The following is an 18916-nucleotide window of genomic DNA, read 5'->3' as shown; positions in this document are numbered from 1 at the left end:
CTTTTATTGAGATGTTTTCCATACTTTAAACATAAAAATATTTTAAAAAGGGGGGTGGAGTTGGAAGCAGCTGGGGAGGTCCTGCTCCCATCCTTGCCTCGTGCTGATGGGGCTGATTTAAACACTTTTGTGTAAAAAAAATTGGTGGGCATGATGTAGGGACACATTTTGCAATTCATAATTGCACACATTCTCAACAAAATCACCCGTGAGAGCCAGACATGACCCATGGACCATAGATTTGACATTCCTGTCTCTATCTCAATTTTTAGATAATTTAAACATAAGGAGGAGGAAACAAAACACTGGCCAGCTAATAAAGACAGAAATTGGGCCAGGCTCATTTCACCTGTCACTTTGTTGCCTTCGGAAATTTAGCTGAATGTTCATTCCCAATGCTCTTTATCTTCCTTTTGATTCTAACACTTAGCCCTCTTCTTTTTGGTGTCCCTCCAAATGCAACTGCTGAACAGAGATGTTCCATTTTTGAGATCTGTGGTGGTGCCGTAGCCCTGTTGGTCCCATGAGACTAGAGAGACAACATGGGGGAGGTAATATCTTTTACTGGACCAACTTCTGTTGGTGAAAGAGACAAGCTTTCAGGCTTAAACAGACCGACCTCTTCTTAAGGTCTGGGAAACTGAAGAAGAGCTCTGTGTAAACTCAAAAGCTTGTCTCTCTCACCAACAGAAGTTGGTCCAGTAAAAGATACTATCTCACCTACCTCTTGTGTCCATTTTTGAGAGGCTGTTTATACCACAGAGAATGTGGTATAATATTTTTATTAACTTTATTCAAGCAGTAGAGGGACTCAAAGTCCCATCCATTGTGTCGGTCCATTTAAATGGCCCTACTTCAATGAAGAAAACAGTGATTGGGAAAGGAGGGAATATGACAGCAATGTGTGGTGTTCATAGTCATCTGTATCTAAACCCAGATGAAGCCCCTTCAAAGGTTAGTTTACTGCCTAAGCAGTGTACACAAGTTATTCAGGGGCCTGCTTTTCAGTTTACTCCAGTTAATTCATATGTGCTGGAATTCTAATGAATTAGCCTTCTCTAGAAAACACAAGGACAGTGGCACCTTATGGTCCAGTTAGAACAAGGAGGAAACATGGAACTATAGTTTGGTCCACCAGTATAACAATCTGGAGGAGGTACCTGGTAAGAGTTTTGTCTGCGTGAAATGCCGTCTGATAGAGCTAATGGAGGAAAAGATCCGAGGTTTGGAGATGCAGGTGGAAGGTCTGGTTGAGTTTAGAAAGAAGTTCGAGCAGATTATGGAGCAAAGACATGAGGTATCTGAAGGGAAAAGCTCAGACTTGCAGATGGAAGCAGGACTGAGGAATTCTGAGGGGAGACTGGCTGAGGAAAGTGGTCAGTGGAAGCATGTGACTAAAAGAACCAGGCAGAGGAAAAGACGGGCTAGTGAAGGAGAAATAGAGCTCAAGAACAGGTCTGCAGAGTTGGAAAATGAAGGAGGGGCTCAGCAGGTAGTCACTGAAGGTGGAAGGGCAAGGAAGAAGAGAAGAGTAGCTAGTCCTATAGGAAAAGGGGAAGAGTCAATGGAGATTACACCAAATATGAGCCGCAGGAGGATACAGGATGGGTTGAAGAGGATTACAAGGGAGAATAGGAATGGAAAGAACTTGCAGCCAGAGGGAACAGGGGATAGACTGGAGAATAGCACCATCACCAGGAAAAGGCAGGTCTATGTGATCGGGGATTCTTTACTGAGAAGAATAGACAGGCCTGTAACCAGAGCTGATCCAGAGAATAGAAGGGTATGCTGTCTTCCAGGTGCTAAGATACGGGATGTAGACCTGAGGTTGAAAAGGATCCTAAAGGGAGCAGGAAAGAATCCCCTAATTATCCTTCATGTGGGAACAAATGATACCGGTAGATTCTCGCTGGAAAGTATTAAGGGAGACTATGCTAGGCTGGGGAAGACGCTTAAGGAAATTGAGGCTCAGGTGATCTTTAATGGGATTCTGCCTGTTCCTAGAGAAGGGCAACAAAGGTGTGACAAGATTATGACTATCAACAGATGGCTTAGGCAGTGGTGCTATAAGGAGGGCTTTGGGATGTATGGCCACTGGGAGGCATTCATGGACAGAGGACAGTTTTCTCTCGAGATGGACTTCATCTGAGTAGGGAAGGAAATAGACTTCTAGGATGGAGGCTGGCACAACTGATTAAGAGAGCTTTAAACTAGGAATTAGGGGGAGATGGTTGGGAGATGTCCAGGTTATCTCCACGCCGGATATTAGCATTGAGAGGGAAGAAAACGAAGTAAGAAAGGATACAGCCATGGGTAGGAGAATGTATACAAGGAGGAAGGGCAGTGTGGATACCAGTCTAATAGGTTATACTGGCTGTAGAATGACTATGCCTAATAGGGTACAGAATGTGAGTGAGGCCAAACAGCAAAAATTAAGATGTTTGTACACCAATGTGAGGAGCCTAAGTAACAAAATGGAGGAACTAGAGCTACTGGTGCAGGAAGTGAAACCAGATATTATAGGGATAACGGAAACATGGTAGAATAGTAGTCATGACTGGACTACGGGTATTGAAGGGTATGTGCTGTTTAGGAAAGACCGAAATAAAGGTAAAGGCGGTGGAGTAGCTCTGTATATCAATGATGAGGTAGAATGTAAAGAAATAAGAAGCGATGGAATGGATAAGACAGAGTCCGTCTGAGCAAAAATTACATTGGGGAAGAAAACTATTAGAACCTCCCCTGGGATAGTGCTTGGGGTGTGCTATAGACCTCTGGGATCTAATCTGGATATGGATAGAGCCCTTTTTAATGTTTTTAATGAAGTAAATACTAATGGAAACTGCATGATCATGGGAAACTTTAACTTCCCAGATATAGACTGGAGAACGAGTGCTAGTAATAATAATAGGGCTCAGATTTTCCTAGATGCGATAGCTGATGGATTCCTTCATCAAGTAGTTGCTGAACCAACTAGAGGGGATGCCATTTTAGATTTGGTTTTGGTGAGTAGTGAGGACCTCATAGAAGAAATGGTTGTAGGGGATAATCTTGGTTTGAGTGATCATGATTCAAACTGAATGGAAGGATTAACAAAAATAAATCTTCAGCTAGGGTTTTTGATTTCAAAAGGGCTGACTTTCATAAATTAAGGAAATTAGTTAGAGAAGTGGATGGGACTGAAGAATTTATGGCTCTAAAGGCAGAGGAGGCCTGGGATTACTTTAAATCAAAGCTGCAGAAGCTATCAGAAGCCTGCATCCCAAGAAAGGGGAAAAAATTCATAGGCAGGAGTTGTAGACCAAGCTGGATGAGCAAGCATCTCAGAGAGGTGATTAAGAAAAAGCAGAAGGCATACAGGGAGTGGAAGATGGGAGGGATCAGCAAGGAAAGCTACCTTATTGAGATCAGAACATGTAGGGATAAAGTGAGACAGGCTAAAAGTCAAGTAGAGTTGGACCTTGCAAAGGGAATTAAAACCAATAGTAAAAGGTTCTATAGCCATATAAATAAGAAAACAAAGAAAGAAGAAGTGAGACCGCTAAACACTGAGGATGGAGTGGAGGTCAAGGATAATCTAGGCATGGCCCAATATCTAAACAAATACTTTGCCTCAGTCTTTAATAAGGCTAAAGAGGATCTTAGGGATAATGGTAGCATGACAAATGGGAATGAGGATATGAGGATACCATATGTGAGGTAGAAGTGAAACTCGAACAGCTTAATGGGACTAAATCGGGGGGCCCAGATAATCTTCATCCAAGAATATTAAAGGAATTGGCACACAAAATTGCAAGCCCAATAGCAAGAATTTTTAATGAATCTGTAAACTCAGGGGTTGTACCTTATGATTGGAGAATTGCTAACATAGTTCCTATTTTTAAGAGAGGAAAAAAAAGTGATCCGGGTAACTACAGGCCTGTTAGTTTGACATCTGTAGTATGCAAGGTCTTGGAAAAAAATTATGAAGGAGCAAGTAGTTAAGGACATTGAAGTCAATGGTAAATAGGACAAAATACAACATGGTTTTACAAAAGGTAGATCGTGCCAAACCAACCTGATCTCCTTCTTTGAGAAAGTAACAGATTTTTTAGACAAAGGAAATGCAGTGGATCTAATTTACCTAGATTTCAGTAAGGTGTTTGATACCATGCCACATGGGGAATTATTGGTTAAATTGGATAAGATGGGGATCAATATGAAAATTGAAAGGTGGATAAGGAATTGGTTAACTGGGAGACTACAGCGGGTCCTACTGAAAGGTGAACTGTCAGACTGGAGGGAGGTTACCAGTGGAGTTCCTCACGGATCAGTTTTGGGACCAGTCTTATTTAATCTTTTTACTACTGACCTTGGCACAAAAAGTGGGAGTGTGCTAATAAAGTTTGTGGATGATACAAAGCTGGGAGGTATTGCCAATTTAGAGAAGGACCAGGATATCATACAGGAGGATTTGGATGACCTTGTAAACTGGAGTAATAGTAATAGGATGAAATTTAATAGTGAGAAGTGTAAGGTTATGCATTTAGGGATTAATAACAAGAATTTTAGTTATAAGCTGGGGACGCATCAATTAGAAGTAATGGAGGAGGAGAAGGACGTTGGAGTATTGGTTGATCATAGGATGACTATGAGCTGCCAATGTGATATGGCCGTGAAAAAAGCTAATGCGGTCTTGGGATGCATCAGGCGAGGTATTTCCACTAGGGATAAGGAGGTTTTAGTACCGTTATACAAGGCACTGGTGAGACCTCACCTGGAATACTGTGTGCAGTTCTGGTCTCCCATGTTTAAGAAGGATGAATTCAAACTGGAACAGGTACAGAGAAGGGCTACTAGGATGATTCGAGGAATGGAAAACTTGTCTTATGAAAGGAGACTCAAGGAGCTTGGCTTGTTTAGCCTAACTAAAAGAAGATTGAGGGAAGATATGATTGCTCTCTATAAATATATCAGAGGGATAAATACCGGAGAGGGAGAGGAATTATTTAAGCTCAGTACCAATGTGGACACAAGAACAAATGGATATAAACTGGTCATTGGGAAGTTCAGACTTGAAATTAGACGAAGGTTTCTAACCATCAGAGGAGTGAAGTTCTGGAATAGCCTTCCAAGGGAAGCAGTGGGGGCAAAAGATCTATCTGGCTTTAAGATTAAACTCGATAAGTTTATGGAGGAGATGGTATGATGGGATAACATGATTTTGGTAATAAATTGATCTTTAAATATTCATGGTAAATAGGCCTAATGGCTTGTGATGGGATGTTAGATGGGGTGGGATCTGAGTTATTACAGAAAATTCTTTCCTGGGTATCTGGCTGGTGAATCTTGCCCACATGCTCAGGGTTTAGCTGATGGCCATATTTAGGGACGGGAAGGAATTTCCCTCTAGGGCAGATTGGAAGAGGCCCTGAAGGTTTTTTGCCTTCCTCTGTAGCATGGGGCACGGGACACTTGCTGGAGGATTCTCTGCTCCTTGAAGTCTTTAAACCACGATTTGAGGACTTCAATAGCTCAGACATAGGTGAGAGGTTTATCACAGGAGTGGGTGGGTGAGATTCTGTGGCCTGCGTTGTTCAGGAGGTTGGACTAGATGATCATAATGGTCCCTTCTGACCTTAGTATCTATTAATCTTCAAATTCCAGTATGGAGCATGTTTATTTGATTTAGTACAAAGATTTCTTTTAGTCATGGCAAATATGGATCAGATATTACAGCTCACAGCAATGGTGTAGACAGTGGTATTATTTGTATGGCTTTAATATTTGATATTATTTACAGCTTTTGTACACCAATACAATGGACAGTACAAAAGTTAAATACAATAGTTATGCATTTATGGGAATACTGGTAGCATACCAAAACCCAATAAAGGGAGGCTGGAATGAAACAAACCTGAAAAAGATCAGCTCCGGGACTACCTAGAAACAAACGGAAGAAATATGATGTCCTCCAAGACAGCGGTACAAAGGAAGGACAAGGAAGTGGTTTAGCCCTGAGGGATTTGGGCTTGAGCCTGTGACCAGCTGAGAACTCTCAGCTCGTATTAAAACCAGTGGGAGTTGAGGAGGCTTGGCGCCTGGCAGGATTTGAGCCCTTATTAAATTGATACTGTGTTACCGGATAGAGCTTCCCACCAAATGATGTAGTTGGGGTAGATGGACTTTATAGCTTGATATAGTGCAGAGTGAATAGCAGGAGTTGGGGGACAATTGAGTGTGCATCAGTTTTGATGGAACTGTTCACTTCTCCTGCTTTGTGCTTTCCTTAAGCATTGAAGCTTTGCTTACGCAAGACAGTACAATTTAAAATGAAATGCTTGCCACAGGGAAATTTAAAATTTACTATTGAATGTGTAAGGTCATTCCAACAGAAACAGTTCCACCAGTCATGTAACTAATCCAAATAGCCCATGTGGCAAATAGTGAACAGCTGCCACTGGCAAGTGAGCTGCAGAGTAAGAATTACACGTTGAAGTCTGAGAGTAATTTCAAACATATGTTCGCTACTGTGATCTGCTTACAAGCAAGAGGCAAAACTCAGGTTACTCATTCACCCAACTCTGATCCAAGGGATCATAGCCACCATTTATCGTTCTTTCCCAGCACCATGTGCTGCTGCAGGGCAGCCTGTTCAGTTTATGTAAACATACACAATATTGTTTTCTTTTAAATTTTCTGTACGGGTGTAGGTGCACTTTACCCAGCAGAGAAAAAAATAAGCCTTTACCTGTCCTCCAGCCCAAACTCCAGTGTATTCATCTGAACTCCTAACACACATCACTGAGCTCGCAGACAGCCCATGAATAGAGTGAGCCTCCTGGCTGTTGAGGAGGGAGCCTGGTAAGAGCCACCATCTTATAAATGTGTCCCCTCAGGACCAATGGTTAATAGCGAGCTGCATAGCAAGATGGAGTAGTGCCTGACCGTGGTAGAATACGGGGCCAGTCCTGCTTGCAGGTAGGTTCCTAAACCAGCACTTCTAGATGTGTTCACACGTCAAGCTATAATTTCAAGCTGGTGGAGACTGCCCCAGGCTAGCTCTGGACAAGCAAGCATAGGTCATTCACCTGGAGCTGGACATTACACCTCTAGCTTGAAGTGTAGACATACACCTAGTATGAGTTAAACACACAAACTCCAGTCCCAGCCAACAAAGTGGCGGGGTCACCTGCTGGACATAGAAAACAACCGGTAAACAAACACCTGCATAGAAAAGCAGGACTGTGCATGTTTAGTCAAGCAAAAGGAAGGCGGATAGGGGCAATGATTGCGCTCTATAAATAGATTGCGAGGGACAGGAGGGGTGCTAATAGCATGGTAGGTGACAAGCAGAGGTGAAAGTAAGCCGGTACGCCCTGGTACCGGTAAGGCTTCCCCAGGGGGCAATTTAAAGGGCCTGGGGCTCCCAGCAGTGGCTGGAGCCCCAGGCCCTTTAGATTGCCTCCAGAGCTGCGCTGCTGGAGCCCTGGGGTAGCGGCTGCAGGGCTCCGGCAGCTATTTAAAGGACCGGGGCGGTAGAAGCAGGGGATCCGCGGGGCCCTTTAAATAGCCCCCGGAGCCCCTAGTGGGGGCTCCGGGGGCTATTTAATGGGCCGGGGCTCCAGCTGCCTCTGCCGCCCCGTCCTTTAAATAGCTGCTGGAGCCCTGCTGCTTCCCCAGGGCTCTGGTGGCTATTTAAAGGGCCAGGGCAGTAGAAGAGGGGAGCCCCGGGCCCTTTAAATAGACCCCGGAGCGCTGGGCTGCTGCTGCTACCCTGGTGGGGGGGGGCACTTACCTTACAGGGTGGGCTGGGGCTGGCTCTGACCCCCTCAACCCCGCCCCATCCACCCTAGGCCCCGCCCCTTCCGGGGGCCAGAGCTGGCCCCAGAGTACCAGTAAGTCACTCGACTTACTTTCACCCCTGGTGACAAGCTACTTAAGCTAAAGGACAATGTTGGCTCAAGGGCAAATGGGGGGGTCAACTGGCCATGAACAAATTCAGGCTGGCGATTAGAAGAAGGTTTCTAAGCAGTAGAAGGTTGAGTTAGTATCTTAGTTTGTTTCAAGAACAAGCTGGACAATGTTATGGGTTTCAGAGTAACAGCCGTGTTAGTCTGTATTCGCAGAAAGAAAAGGAGTACTTGTGGCACCTTAGAGACTAACGAATTTATTTGAGCATGAGCTTTCGTGAGCTACAGCTCACTTCATCAGATGCATACCGTGGGAGGAGGTATTGTTTCATATTCTCTGTGTATATATAGAGTCTGCTGCAGTTTCCACGGTATGCATCTGATGAAGTGAGCTGTAGCTCACGAAAGCTCATGCTCAAATAAATTCGTTAGTCTCTAAGGTGCCACAAGTACTCCTTTTCTTAATGTTATGGGTGTAACTGTATGAAGGGGTTACTTGTGATGGTGGGGGGGCAGGGCTCACGTCCATTTTATGCTCATAAAAGCTCATGTTTCAGGCAGCCCGCTGGAGGGGAATCAGGAAGGATTTTTCCCCCACCCTCAAAGTAGTCTGGCAGGTTGGGGTTTTTTTTTTACATCTTCCTCCAATGCATCTGCGATAACCCTCCCCCCCACCCCGCTTCCTGCTTCTGTCGCTCCTCAGCCTTGGGGGTGGGGGGGTCATTGTATAGGGAGCTGCTCCCCTGTTCATCTGGACTCCCCCACACCCAAACACACACCCCAGCTGAGCCTCACTCCCCCCACCAAGCACCCATACACACCTGAACTCCCACCCGTCCTGCACCTGGACCATGTCAACAAGCTCCCCCTGCACCCAGACCCTCCCACCCGCACTGAACCCCAACTTGCTGCACCCAGACCAAGCCTCCCTCCCTCAGCACCTTCACCTGGACACACACACAGCCACCCCACAGAGTCCCATTCCCTCTGTACCCCTGTGCATCCAGATTTTCCACTTCTGAACGGCCCACCTCCAGCTTGCCCTACAAAGAACCCTTACCCCACACCTGGATCCCCCACACTGAGCCCCTCCACACCTGGATCCTGCAAGGCAGAGCTGCTTGCCTCACACCTGGATCAGTGGCCAGGGCTGGGCATGCAAGTGAGACGCTGTTCTTCTCACTTACTGTCTTGGCACCTGGCATGGAGGGGCAGGGCCCTGGGCCGTGGCCCTTGTGCTGGGTGAGGCTCAGGTGCAGCCCCACTGCCAAATCTGGAGGGGGGCACAGGGTGATCTCCTACCTTTGTGCAGCCAGGGTCCTGTGTTCCCCCCACACCCCCTCCCCCAAGCCATGCTGCAGTCTCCACCTTTATTTATTAACAAAATATGCAGCATTTTAAAATGTTGCAGATAGAATTTTTATTTTTTGGTGTAGAATTTTTTGGCACCAGAATTTCCTCGGGAGTATTAGGTGCTTGGCTGGGTCTTGTTCAGGGTCTAACTGCTCACCATATGTGGGGTGGAAAGGGACTTTTCCTCCAGGTCAGGTTGGCAGTGACTATGGGAGTGTTTGCTTTCCACTGCAGTACATGGGTAACCAGAATTAGCTGGGTCTATCTCAATCATTTCTCTGCCACTGCAGCACCTTGGCACTGGTGCACCTCAGTCCCTCTTTTCTCTGTCTGCAGCACCTAACAGTCTCCTGTGGGTTGTAATACTTCACACTAACGTGGGGTGTTGGGTATAAAGGGCTGGTCCTGGATGGCACTGGGGGCCTGTGCTATACACAGGGTCAGACTAAGTGATCTGGTGGTCCCTTATGGCCTTGAAATCTGAGTATAGCTGTACTGGTCCTGTCACTGGGCAAGGCTAGACTTTCACCACTGCATTTAAGAGAGAGAGAAAAAAAGATAGGCCTGTGGCAGCTTGTTTAACTCCTTCTAGGACAACCCTCACCGTATGAGACGTGCTACTTTCCCCCACAGTGTGAGTCAGCAGGCTTTGACCCAAGACCTTCTGATCCCCAGTCGCCAGCTCGACTGCTTGCACTACAGGAACAGCTGATCGCAATGTCGGCTGTTATCCTTGTGGCCCAGGCACTATGTGTGGGGTTCAGCGTGGCACAGACTTTGCCCCAGTTCACACACCTATTTGCTAGACAGTATTAGCGTTGTAGGCATAAGGCTGCCTTGGTTCGCTACTGTGCATTGGGAGGACAGCGTGCTAATGGTTAGGCTGAGCCAAGCCCTTACAGGCAGTGTGACTGAGGAGTGGCACTGTGCTACCGAAGAGCTAGGTTCTGGTCCCAACTTTGCCATCCGTGACTTTATTTGTAAAACGGAGGGTGTCACATTCTCCTGCTTCGGGGGGGAGAAGGAGGCATGAGCTCCCTCGCTTACTAATAAGGGTTGTGAAGTGCAACAGCTAGTGCAAGCCAAGATGTGAAACCAGGGTGTCCTGGCTCCCAGCATAACATACCTTGTGCCAAGGCTGCAGTGTATTTTGTGGCTTTGTCAGTCAAACTCAGTGGATTAAAGCGTTGAGATGTTGGCATCATACAGCTGTAGCAGGCAGGGCATAAGAATTTAGGGACCGTCCTTCTTCACTAGTAACAGACTTGACTGCAGCCCAGGGGTGGCCAACCTGAGCCTGAGAAGGAGCCAGAATTTACCAATGTACATCGCCGAAGAGCCACAGTAATACGTCAGCAGCCCCCCAACAGCTTCTCCCAACACCTCCCGCCCACCAGCAGCCCCGCCGATCAGCACTCCCCTCCCTCCGCATCAGCTGTTTTGTGGCGTGCAGGAGGTTCGGGGGGGTAGGGGGAGGAGTGAGGGCATGGAGTGGGGGGCAGGGCGTGTGGCAGAGCCGGGGGTTGAGCAGTGAGCCCCCCCCCCCCCCCCCCGGCACATTGGAAAGTTGGTGCCTGTAGCGCCAGCCCCGGAGTCGGGGCCGATCCAAAGAGCCGCACGCGGCTCCGGAGCCATACGCCGGCCGCCCCTGCTCCAGCCCATCTAAGCGGGAAACGTGAGGACATGTTTGTAAAGTTCACATGATTTTTTCCCCTATGCTTCTCCCCTTCTCCTCCCTGTCTGACTGCCATTTGTCTGCAGCCAGTCCTATGTATGCAGCAAGAAAATAAAGGATTCAGTTTCATCTATAGATGCCATGTGTTTATTACCCACTCGCAGAGTATTACAGCATTTATCCGCCACAATACAGAATAAATAAAGCCACAAAAATAAAAACACATGGTTATGTATCTGTTTCATTGATTCTACAAAGCGTGCTATATCAACAACAAAAATATAAGGACACTTGAATATTTATGGCTCAGTGATTATCAAGGAGCAGTGAACCTGGACAAGACAAGTGCGCCACCCCTAAATTTAGATCAGCTGTTCTCAACCTGCGGCCCAATTAGCGCACAGCTGTGTACTAAAAAAAATTCAAAATTTGCTGCTTTGGTCTGGTGGGGGCAGGGCTGGCTGAGGGGGAGACAGTCTTGCAGCCTGCTGGAGCACTCCTGCCAGCAGGGGGCTGGTGAGTGGGTCTGTGGATAGGTTTGGTGTGGGGGGGGGCCACTGGGCAGTGAGGATGTGGGGGGTCACTGGGAGCTAGGGGTTTACCAGGGTGCTGCAGAGCCCCAGGTTTCAGGTGGGGCTCCGCTCCTGGCCCCCCTTCTCAGGTCCTGGCTGCTGGCCCGCTCAGCTCCTGGCCCAGTGCCAGGGCTCCCAGCTGCCTGGCCCCACACAGCAGCACTCAGGTCCCGGCTGCTACCCAGCCCCCCCATGGCGGGGTCCAGGTCCAGCTGCTGCCCGGCCTGCACCCAGGGCACTGTTTCTGGCCCCGCTGTGGGCAGGGATGCTGGGCATAGGGGACTGTGGGCAGTTCGGGGGTGGCACTGTGGTTCTCAACCTGCAGCCCACATAATACACTGTGGGCCACATAAACAGGTTGAGAACCACTGATTCAGATGCTTTTCCAAACCTACTGCACCCCTTTCCTTCAGGCACACCTAGGTGGTCTCTAGCAATTTCACTCTAGATCTTTACACACCACCACCTCCCTTCCAACAGGTCCCCACCTTCTTCCATGGTAACACCCTTCTACATTCCCATGCTCTTCATTTCAAAGCCTCTATGGTCTCCAGGCACTCTCTAGCTTTTGTCTGGCTCCTATGGCACCTGTCATGGAATGGGCAGCACCGCTGCCGGGTTAATGAGATGTGAAGGGAGCCCAGGCTGAGCAGAGACGCCAGAGAGCTACTGGGTGGCTGCATTCACTCAACCCCCCCTCCATCACATCCTTCAGAACCAGCATCCCTGAAGCCTGTTGACCTGCTTTCCAAGCCCCACAACAAGGAAACAAGGCCCTCTCCCCACCAGGGTACACCCACTGCCATCCTGCTCTCCCACTCGAGCTGTATGGGGAGGAACTGGCCTGAAGTTCAGGTTGGTCGTTTGCCAGAGTTTTTTAAAGCCCATTTAAATCTCTGCTCTGTTGCTGTAAGCTCAAGCCCCAGAGAGACTTCAGGCATCTGTGTGCCTCAGCCAAACTCTCCTACATTAAAGTCACTCGGATCAGCGAGAGGCAAGGACATTATTACCCCAAAGGGAGCTGAGAAAATTCAATTCAGAGTCATCCTGCAAGGCAGCTTTCGCTTGCACATTCTGCTCCATCGCAGTGTGTTGTAACAGGCAATAAGAAGGGGAGGGAGCCTATTGGCTTATTACTTATTCCTGCCTCTCCTCCTGTCAGGGACCAGCATGATACAGCAGTGGGATCAAATACCACTGTACAGGGAGGAACTGGGAAAAGGAGACTTAAATACAAATTATAATTACAAACAAAAATACAGGGGAAGGCATATCTCATGGACTGCTTTCCACAATGGCTCCTGACCCCATATTGCCCCTGGTCTGTAAGTCATCCACATAAGTTTACTTTCCATTACAATATACTGTGAGATGTGGCGAGACGTCAGTAATAGTCCGAAGAGAGTAGTTTCATGATTCACAAGAATGTGAACTCTTGATTGAGCACTTTGGGCAATGTAATTTCCCACCCCTTTCCAAGGTCTGGCTTATCTGCACCCAGTGGTACAGCAGATGGCTCAGAAAGTTTGTTCCAGGCAATCACATTAGTTCAACAGCCTCAAGTTCCCCATTCTCCTGTTGCATTGTGCAGCCAACTCTGTTATTGAAAAGACGAGACAGGCTTCCCTTCTGAGAGCTCTTGCCCGGGACAGACCGCTCCGTCTTCAGGCGATGCTTGTTTCGCTTGCAGATTCCTTGTACATCCCAGATCCTTAGCGTGCCATCATGGGAAGCTGTGTACAATAATTCATTGTGAATCTGGAACAATAGGGTCATACTTAATCCCATACTGCACATTTCAGGGTCACCACAATCAAAATACAGCTTGGAGGTTTAGTCCTTTACATTTAAGGCCCTCCTCACCTGAATGCAGTTGATGATGAACTTGTGTCCTCGGAAGACCCTCTGCAGGACTCCTGTCTTTGAATTGAAAGCTCGAGCACTGGCATCACCACTTCCTGTAAACACTAACACAAAGAAGCAATGAGGCCTTTTGAGGATAGCCATGTGACCCATCATAAAGGATCAGTTATTCGAGGAAAACACTTTTTGGGCCCCATTCTCCACTTGCTCATACCAGTTTAGCTTCATGGACACCAGTAAGGTTGCTCCCAATTTAGTCCTGTGTAAATGAGAGAAGGGTCATTCTGGAATGTATTAGGAGGAGGGTTGTAAGCAAGACACAAGAAGTAATTCTTCCACTCTACTCAGCACTGATAAGGCCTCAGCTGGAGTACTCCAGCCAGTTCTGGGCACCACTCTTCAGGAAAGATGTAGACAAATTGGAGAAAGTCCAGAGGAGAGCAACAAAAATGATAAAAGATTTAGAAAACATGACCTATGAGGAAAGATTAAACAAACCCTTTTTTTTTTCAGTCTGGAGAAGAGAAGATGGGGGGGGGCATAACAGTCTTCAAGTATGTAAAAAGCTATTATAAAGAGAAGGATGATAAATTGTTCTCCTTAACCACTGAGGACAGGACAAGAAGTAATGGGCTTAAATCGCAATAAGGGAGATTTAGGTCACACATTAGGAAAAGCTTCCTAACTTTAAGGGTAGTTAAGCACTGGAACAAATTACCTAGGGTAGTTGTAGAGTCTCCATTAGTGGAGGCTTTTAAGAACAGGTTAGATAAACACCCGTCAGGGATGGCCTAGATCATACCTTGTCCAGCCTCTGTGCATGGTCCCTTCTAGTCCTACATTTCTATGGTCTTTCCCACCATTGCTAAGCACTCTGGAGCTCCAACAGCAGAGTAGTGTAGACAATGCACCAGTAGCCACTGATGTTTTAATCACCATGAAATACAGGTTTGCTCTGAGCAGGGTTAGATGATGTGGGGCCAGACCCTCAGCTAATGAGAGTCAGCAGAGTTCCACTGAACTTCAGTGGCACTATCTGGATTTACTGGAGCTGAGGATCTGGTCCAGAATGCCAATGTACATAATCCACTGGGAGGAAGAAGTTACTGCACATAACATGAAATGACGGCAAAGGACCCTGTTTTATTAACGTGGGTATCTTCCTCCAGGAGATGCTGCCACGCCTCAGGTTCATCCAACCAGCTCCCGGCTTTACCCCTGAAATGTTCCCCACTCAAAAACATTCGTTTTATTTGTAAAGCAACCAGTTGCTGCTTCTGTGGCTACATTTGTTGTTCCATGCTACACATTCATCACTCAGCCTAAATTCCTTCTGGGCTTTGTTTCCCTCACACACACCTCTCATTTTTCAAAGTACTGAGCTCCTCCTCAAGTCTATGGTTCCTTCTCATGTTAAGTCTACCCGACCACGTTAATTGCACACATTTAGGTTTCCCTTCCTTCTCTCTGTATGTTTCCCTGTCTATACACATGCTTTGACAGTCTCTAGAGTTTCAAAGATTTTTCTGAAGCCTTCATTATCTTTGAACACCATACAGTTCCAGGGGCCCATTCCTTGCTGTAGTATCTTCACTAGTTTCTTCTATTGCATCAAGCAGCGGAGGCAAATACCCTTCTGATTTTGAAAGAAAAACTGCAAACCCCAGTAATTAAGTACGAGTCTAACACTTTCTCTCATAATATATGAAGCACGGCTTTACCACTGTTAGAATAAAGCCTGGGCTTTTCAACCAAAAAAGCTTATCATCAACAGGTAGGATTCCTCTGTGCAGAGATATCACACAAAAGAAAATCCTTTTTCTTCAGCAGTGTAAATGCATCTTCAAGCAACTCTACACATTTCCTTTCAGAAGAGCTGATTTTTTCAATTAACTCTTGTAGCTTAGGATCCTTGAAAGCAATACATCCTTTGAGTGATTTAAGCCACAGGTTAGAGCTGGTATTCCATTACAGTATAGGAGTTTATAGAAATGATTGAAAGTGTCTGTCATGTCTATATTGTATATCACATACTATATGAACTATGGAAGGTTATTATAAATTCAAGCATGATTAGTGATTTTGGGTGCCCAACTTGAGATACTTTCAAGGGGCCTGATTTTCAGAGGGTATATGCTCAGCACCTTTAAGGAGTTTCAGGTTGGGCACACAAAAATCACAAGACTTTTTTGAACATTTCAGACTATGAACAACTAGCTATTAATACGCACAGTAAGGACCATATCAACCAGCTTTAATGGTTGGGGAACATTCTCTTCTAATGGCACCACTTTTCTTAACTATTCCCAGCTCATTGACTTTTCCTACAGATAGAAATTTCTGAACTAAGATAGAAAATAGGTGAAATCAGTGATCCTTGTATTTCATGCCTCATCATAAACTGCCAGTGTGGAAAGTTTTGTGAAACAGAAGGGCATCCAAGGATTCACATTCTGTCTCCAGCCATCTCACCCCTCAAAACAGATGACAAGGCATTGATTGACTACTGAAAGAGAGGAAATGGACAAACGTGGTAGTTCAGTATTATTTACTGGTACACCGAGCAACCTGTCACAGTACATCTAGTGGCATAAGCTTTGCAGATCTCAAATTAAGCAAGGGAAGGCTGGAGCAGCAACTGCATTGCTCTTAGCAAGTACATTGTAGTTCCCTCTTTCTTTCAGGATTTGCCTTTTGACAGGTATCCTTTATTTCCCTGTGAACTGTCATTTTGCATTTAAAGAGATTATTTGTATAACTGAGCTTCAACAGGGCAATGTAAAATCAAGTTCGGGCCAACATTTAGTTTGTAGATAAATAAATTTGTATCCAAACCTACCTACAAACCCAATAGAAACCCCTTTTATGGAGGGTGGAGGGGGTTGGAGAAGAAGGGGTTAAAATTCAGTGCAAGGAGCAGTTCTTAAACAAGATTCCCTGGCAACCTTTGCAACACAAAAACTGCAGCACAGACATCTGAGTTGACTAAATTCATTTTCATTGTCCAAGCCCAAAAATGTAAGAGAGAAACAACAAGCATAACCCGGGAAAGAGAAATTGCACTGAAAAAAAATCTAGTTTTAATAATCTGTGGTGTTATTAATTACAGAGGCAAAGAGAAGATGACGCATAGTTGTGTGGTTAGGATGCTAGCCTGGCCTTCAAGAGGCTTGGATTCAATTCCCAGCTCTGCTGTGGACTTCCTGTGTGACCTTGGGCAAATTGTTTCTTTTCTCTGTTCCCCATCTGCAAAAATAATACTTTGTCTGGCTCGTCTTTTTTCAGCTGTAAGCTCTCTGGAGCAGGCAACGCCTCTGACTATGCATGTGTACAGTGCTGAGCGCAGTGATGCTTTTATCTCTACTGGGGCCTCTAGGCGCTACTGTAACAAATCATATTGTAAACAAATTACTGGTTGTAAGGGGGCAGTTTCTCTTTTACAAGGTTAGAATGGTGTGTTTATTCTTCCCAAACAGGTCCCTAATGTTCTTCATTGCCCACTTGATGTTCTATTTCCCAAATGGGACAGGCCAGCTGTCTCATCAATGGCTGTGATCAATGGCTCCATGTCTAGTTGGCAGCCGGTATCAAGTGGAGTGCCCCAAGGGTCGGTCCTGGGGCCGGTTTTGTTCAATATCTTCATAAATGATCTGGAGGATGGTGTGGATTGCATCCTCAGCAAGTCTGCAGATGACACTAAACTGGGAGGAGAGGTAGATACGCTGGAGAGTAGGGATAGGATACAGAGGGACATAAACAAATTGGAGGATTGGGCCAAAAGAAATCTGATGAGGTTCAACAAGGACAAGTGCAGAGTCTTGCACTTAGGACGGAAGAATCCCATGCACCGCTACAGTCTAGGGACCGAATGGCTCGGCAGCACTTCTGCAGAAAAGGACCTAGGGGTTATAGTAGACGAGAAGCTAGATATGAGTCAACAGTGTGCCCCTGTTGCCAAGAATGCCAATGGCATTTTGAGATGTATATGTAGGGGCATTGCCAGCAGATCGAGGGACGTGATCGTTCCCCTCTATTCGACACTGGTGAGACCTCATCTGGAGTACTGTGTCCAGTTTTGGGCCCCACACTACAAGAAGGATGTGGAAAAATTGGGAAGAGTCCAGCAGAGGGCAACAAAAATGATTAGGGGACTGGAACACATGACTTACGAGGAGAGGCTGAGGGAACTGGGGATGTTTAGTCTTCAGAAGAGAAGAATGAGGGGGGATTTCATAGCTGCTTTCAACTACCTGAAAGGGGGTTCCAAAGAGGGTGGATCTAGACTGTTCTCAGTGGTAGCTGATGACAGAACAAGGAGTAATGGTCTCAAGTTGCAGTGGGAGAGATTTAGGTTGGATATTAGGAAAAGCTTTTTCACTAGGAGGGTAGTGAAACACTGGAATGCGTTACCTAAGGAGGTGGTGGACTCTCCTTCCTTAGAAGTTTTTAAGGTCAGGCTTGACAAAGCCCTGGCTGGGATGATTTAATTGGGGATCGGTCCTGCTTTGAGCAGGGGGTTGGACTAGATGACCTCCTGAGGTCCCTTCCAACCCTGATATTCTATGATTCTCTCGTCAAATCCTTTTAGCTTTTATTATTATATTAAAAGCTAATAATACCCTTGTGAACACCTCTGTCACATGTTTCTCCCAGGTCTGGCTAAATATATCAATGGTGACTGCTTAGTCACAGAGCGTGGAGTGCTATGGAAAGAGAAGGGGATGAAAGAAAAGACGGCGAAGTGTGCAAAATCTAGCAATACTGGGGTGGCAGCTTGGAAAGTTTTATTTGAACTGTGTGTAATCTTTCAAGTGAGCCAATGTCAATTGATTTCCCAGCTGAGCTACAGAGCGGGAATTGTTCTGAGACTTTAGTCTTTCTCATGCTCTCATTAAACAAAGAAAGACCTCCCACCCCTTCACCTCTCCTGTCCTCCTCCCCAACAGGAAGTAGGAGTTACAATAGTGGATCAGACCAGCAGTGTATATAAAAAGAAAAGGAGTACTTGTGGCACCTTAGAGACTAACAAATTTATTAGAGCATAAGCTTTCGTGAGCTTCAGCTCACTTCATCGGATGCATTCAGTGTAAAATATAGTGGGGAGATTTTATATACACAGAGAACATGGAACAATGGGTGTTACCATACAGACTGTAACAAGAGTGATCAGGAAAGGTGAGCTATTACCAGCAGGAGAGTGGGGGTGAACCTTTTGTAGTAATATATAGTGTATATAGTTCAGTATCATGCCTCTGGGCTTGTCTACCTGAACACTTTTTAAGTGCCCCAGAACAACTATGAAATCAAGTTAGCTTACTTGATTCTGATCATGACCAACCAGCCAGTGTGGACCAAGGAAAACCATGTTCAGCATCATGTCAGCTAATCATTGTTTACCCATGATCTGTATGTCTGAGTAGCTCATATTATTCTTTCCAATGTGCATTACCTTCTATTTGTCAACAGTGAATTTCACCTGCCATTGTACTGCCCTTTCACCTATAGGGATGGACCGTTAGTTCCAAATTACCCTACAACAATGCAGTTAGAGTTATTTGCAG

At 46.0% G+C, this 18916-nt stretch overlaps 1 protein-coding gene across 1 annotated transcript in view; it reads right to left on the bottom strand.

Annotated features, from left to right (window-relative positions):
* Positions 1 to 11051: 11051 nt before the first annotated feature.
* WDR86 (WD repeat domain 86) overlaps positions 11052 to 18916 on the bottom strand; it is a 46183-nt gene continuing 38318 nt past the window's right edge. Inside the window, exons 5-6 of the mRNA XM_077809498.1 lie at positions 13356 to 13459; positions 11052 to 13250 (exon numbers count right to left, since the gene is read on the bottom strand). Coding sequence (XP_077665624.1) covers positions 13032 to 13250; positions 13356 to 13459 — 323 coding nt within the window. The 3' untranslated portion in view covers positions 11052 to 13031. The remainder of the gene's footprint in view (positions 13251 to 13355; positions 13460 to 18916) is intronic.

This window comes from Eretmochelys imbricata, chromosome 2 (assembly GCF_965152235.1).
Source record: "Eretmochelys imbricata isolate rEreImb1 chromosome 2, rEreImb1.hap1, whole genome shotgun sequence".
Classification (NCBI taxonomy): Eukaryota; Metazoa; Chordata; order Testudines; family Cheloniidae; genus Eretmochelys; species Eretmochelys imbricata.
This window is presented reverse-complemented; position numbering and strand designations above follow the sequence as displayed.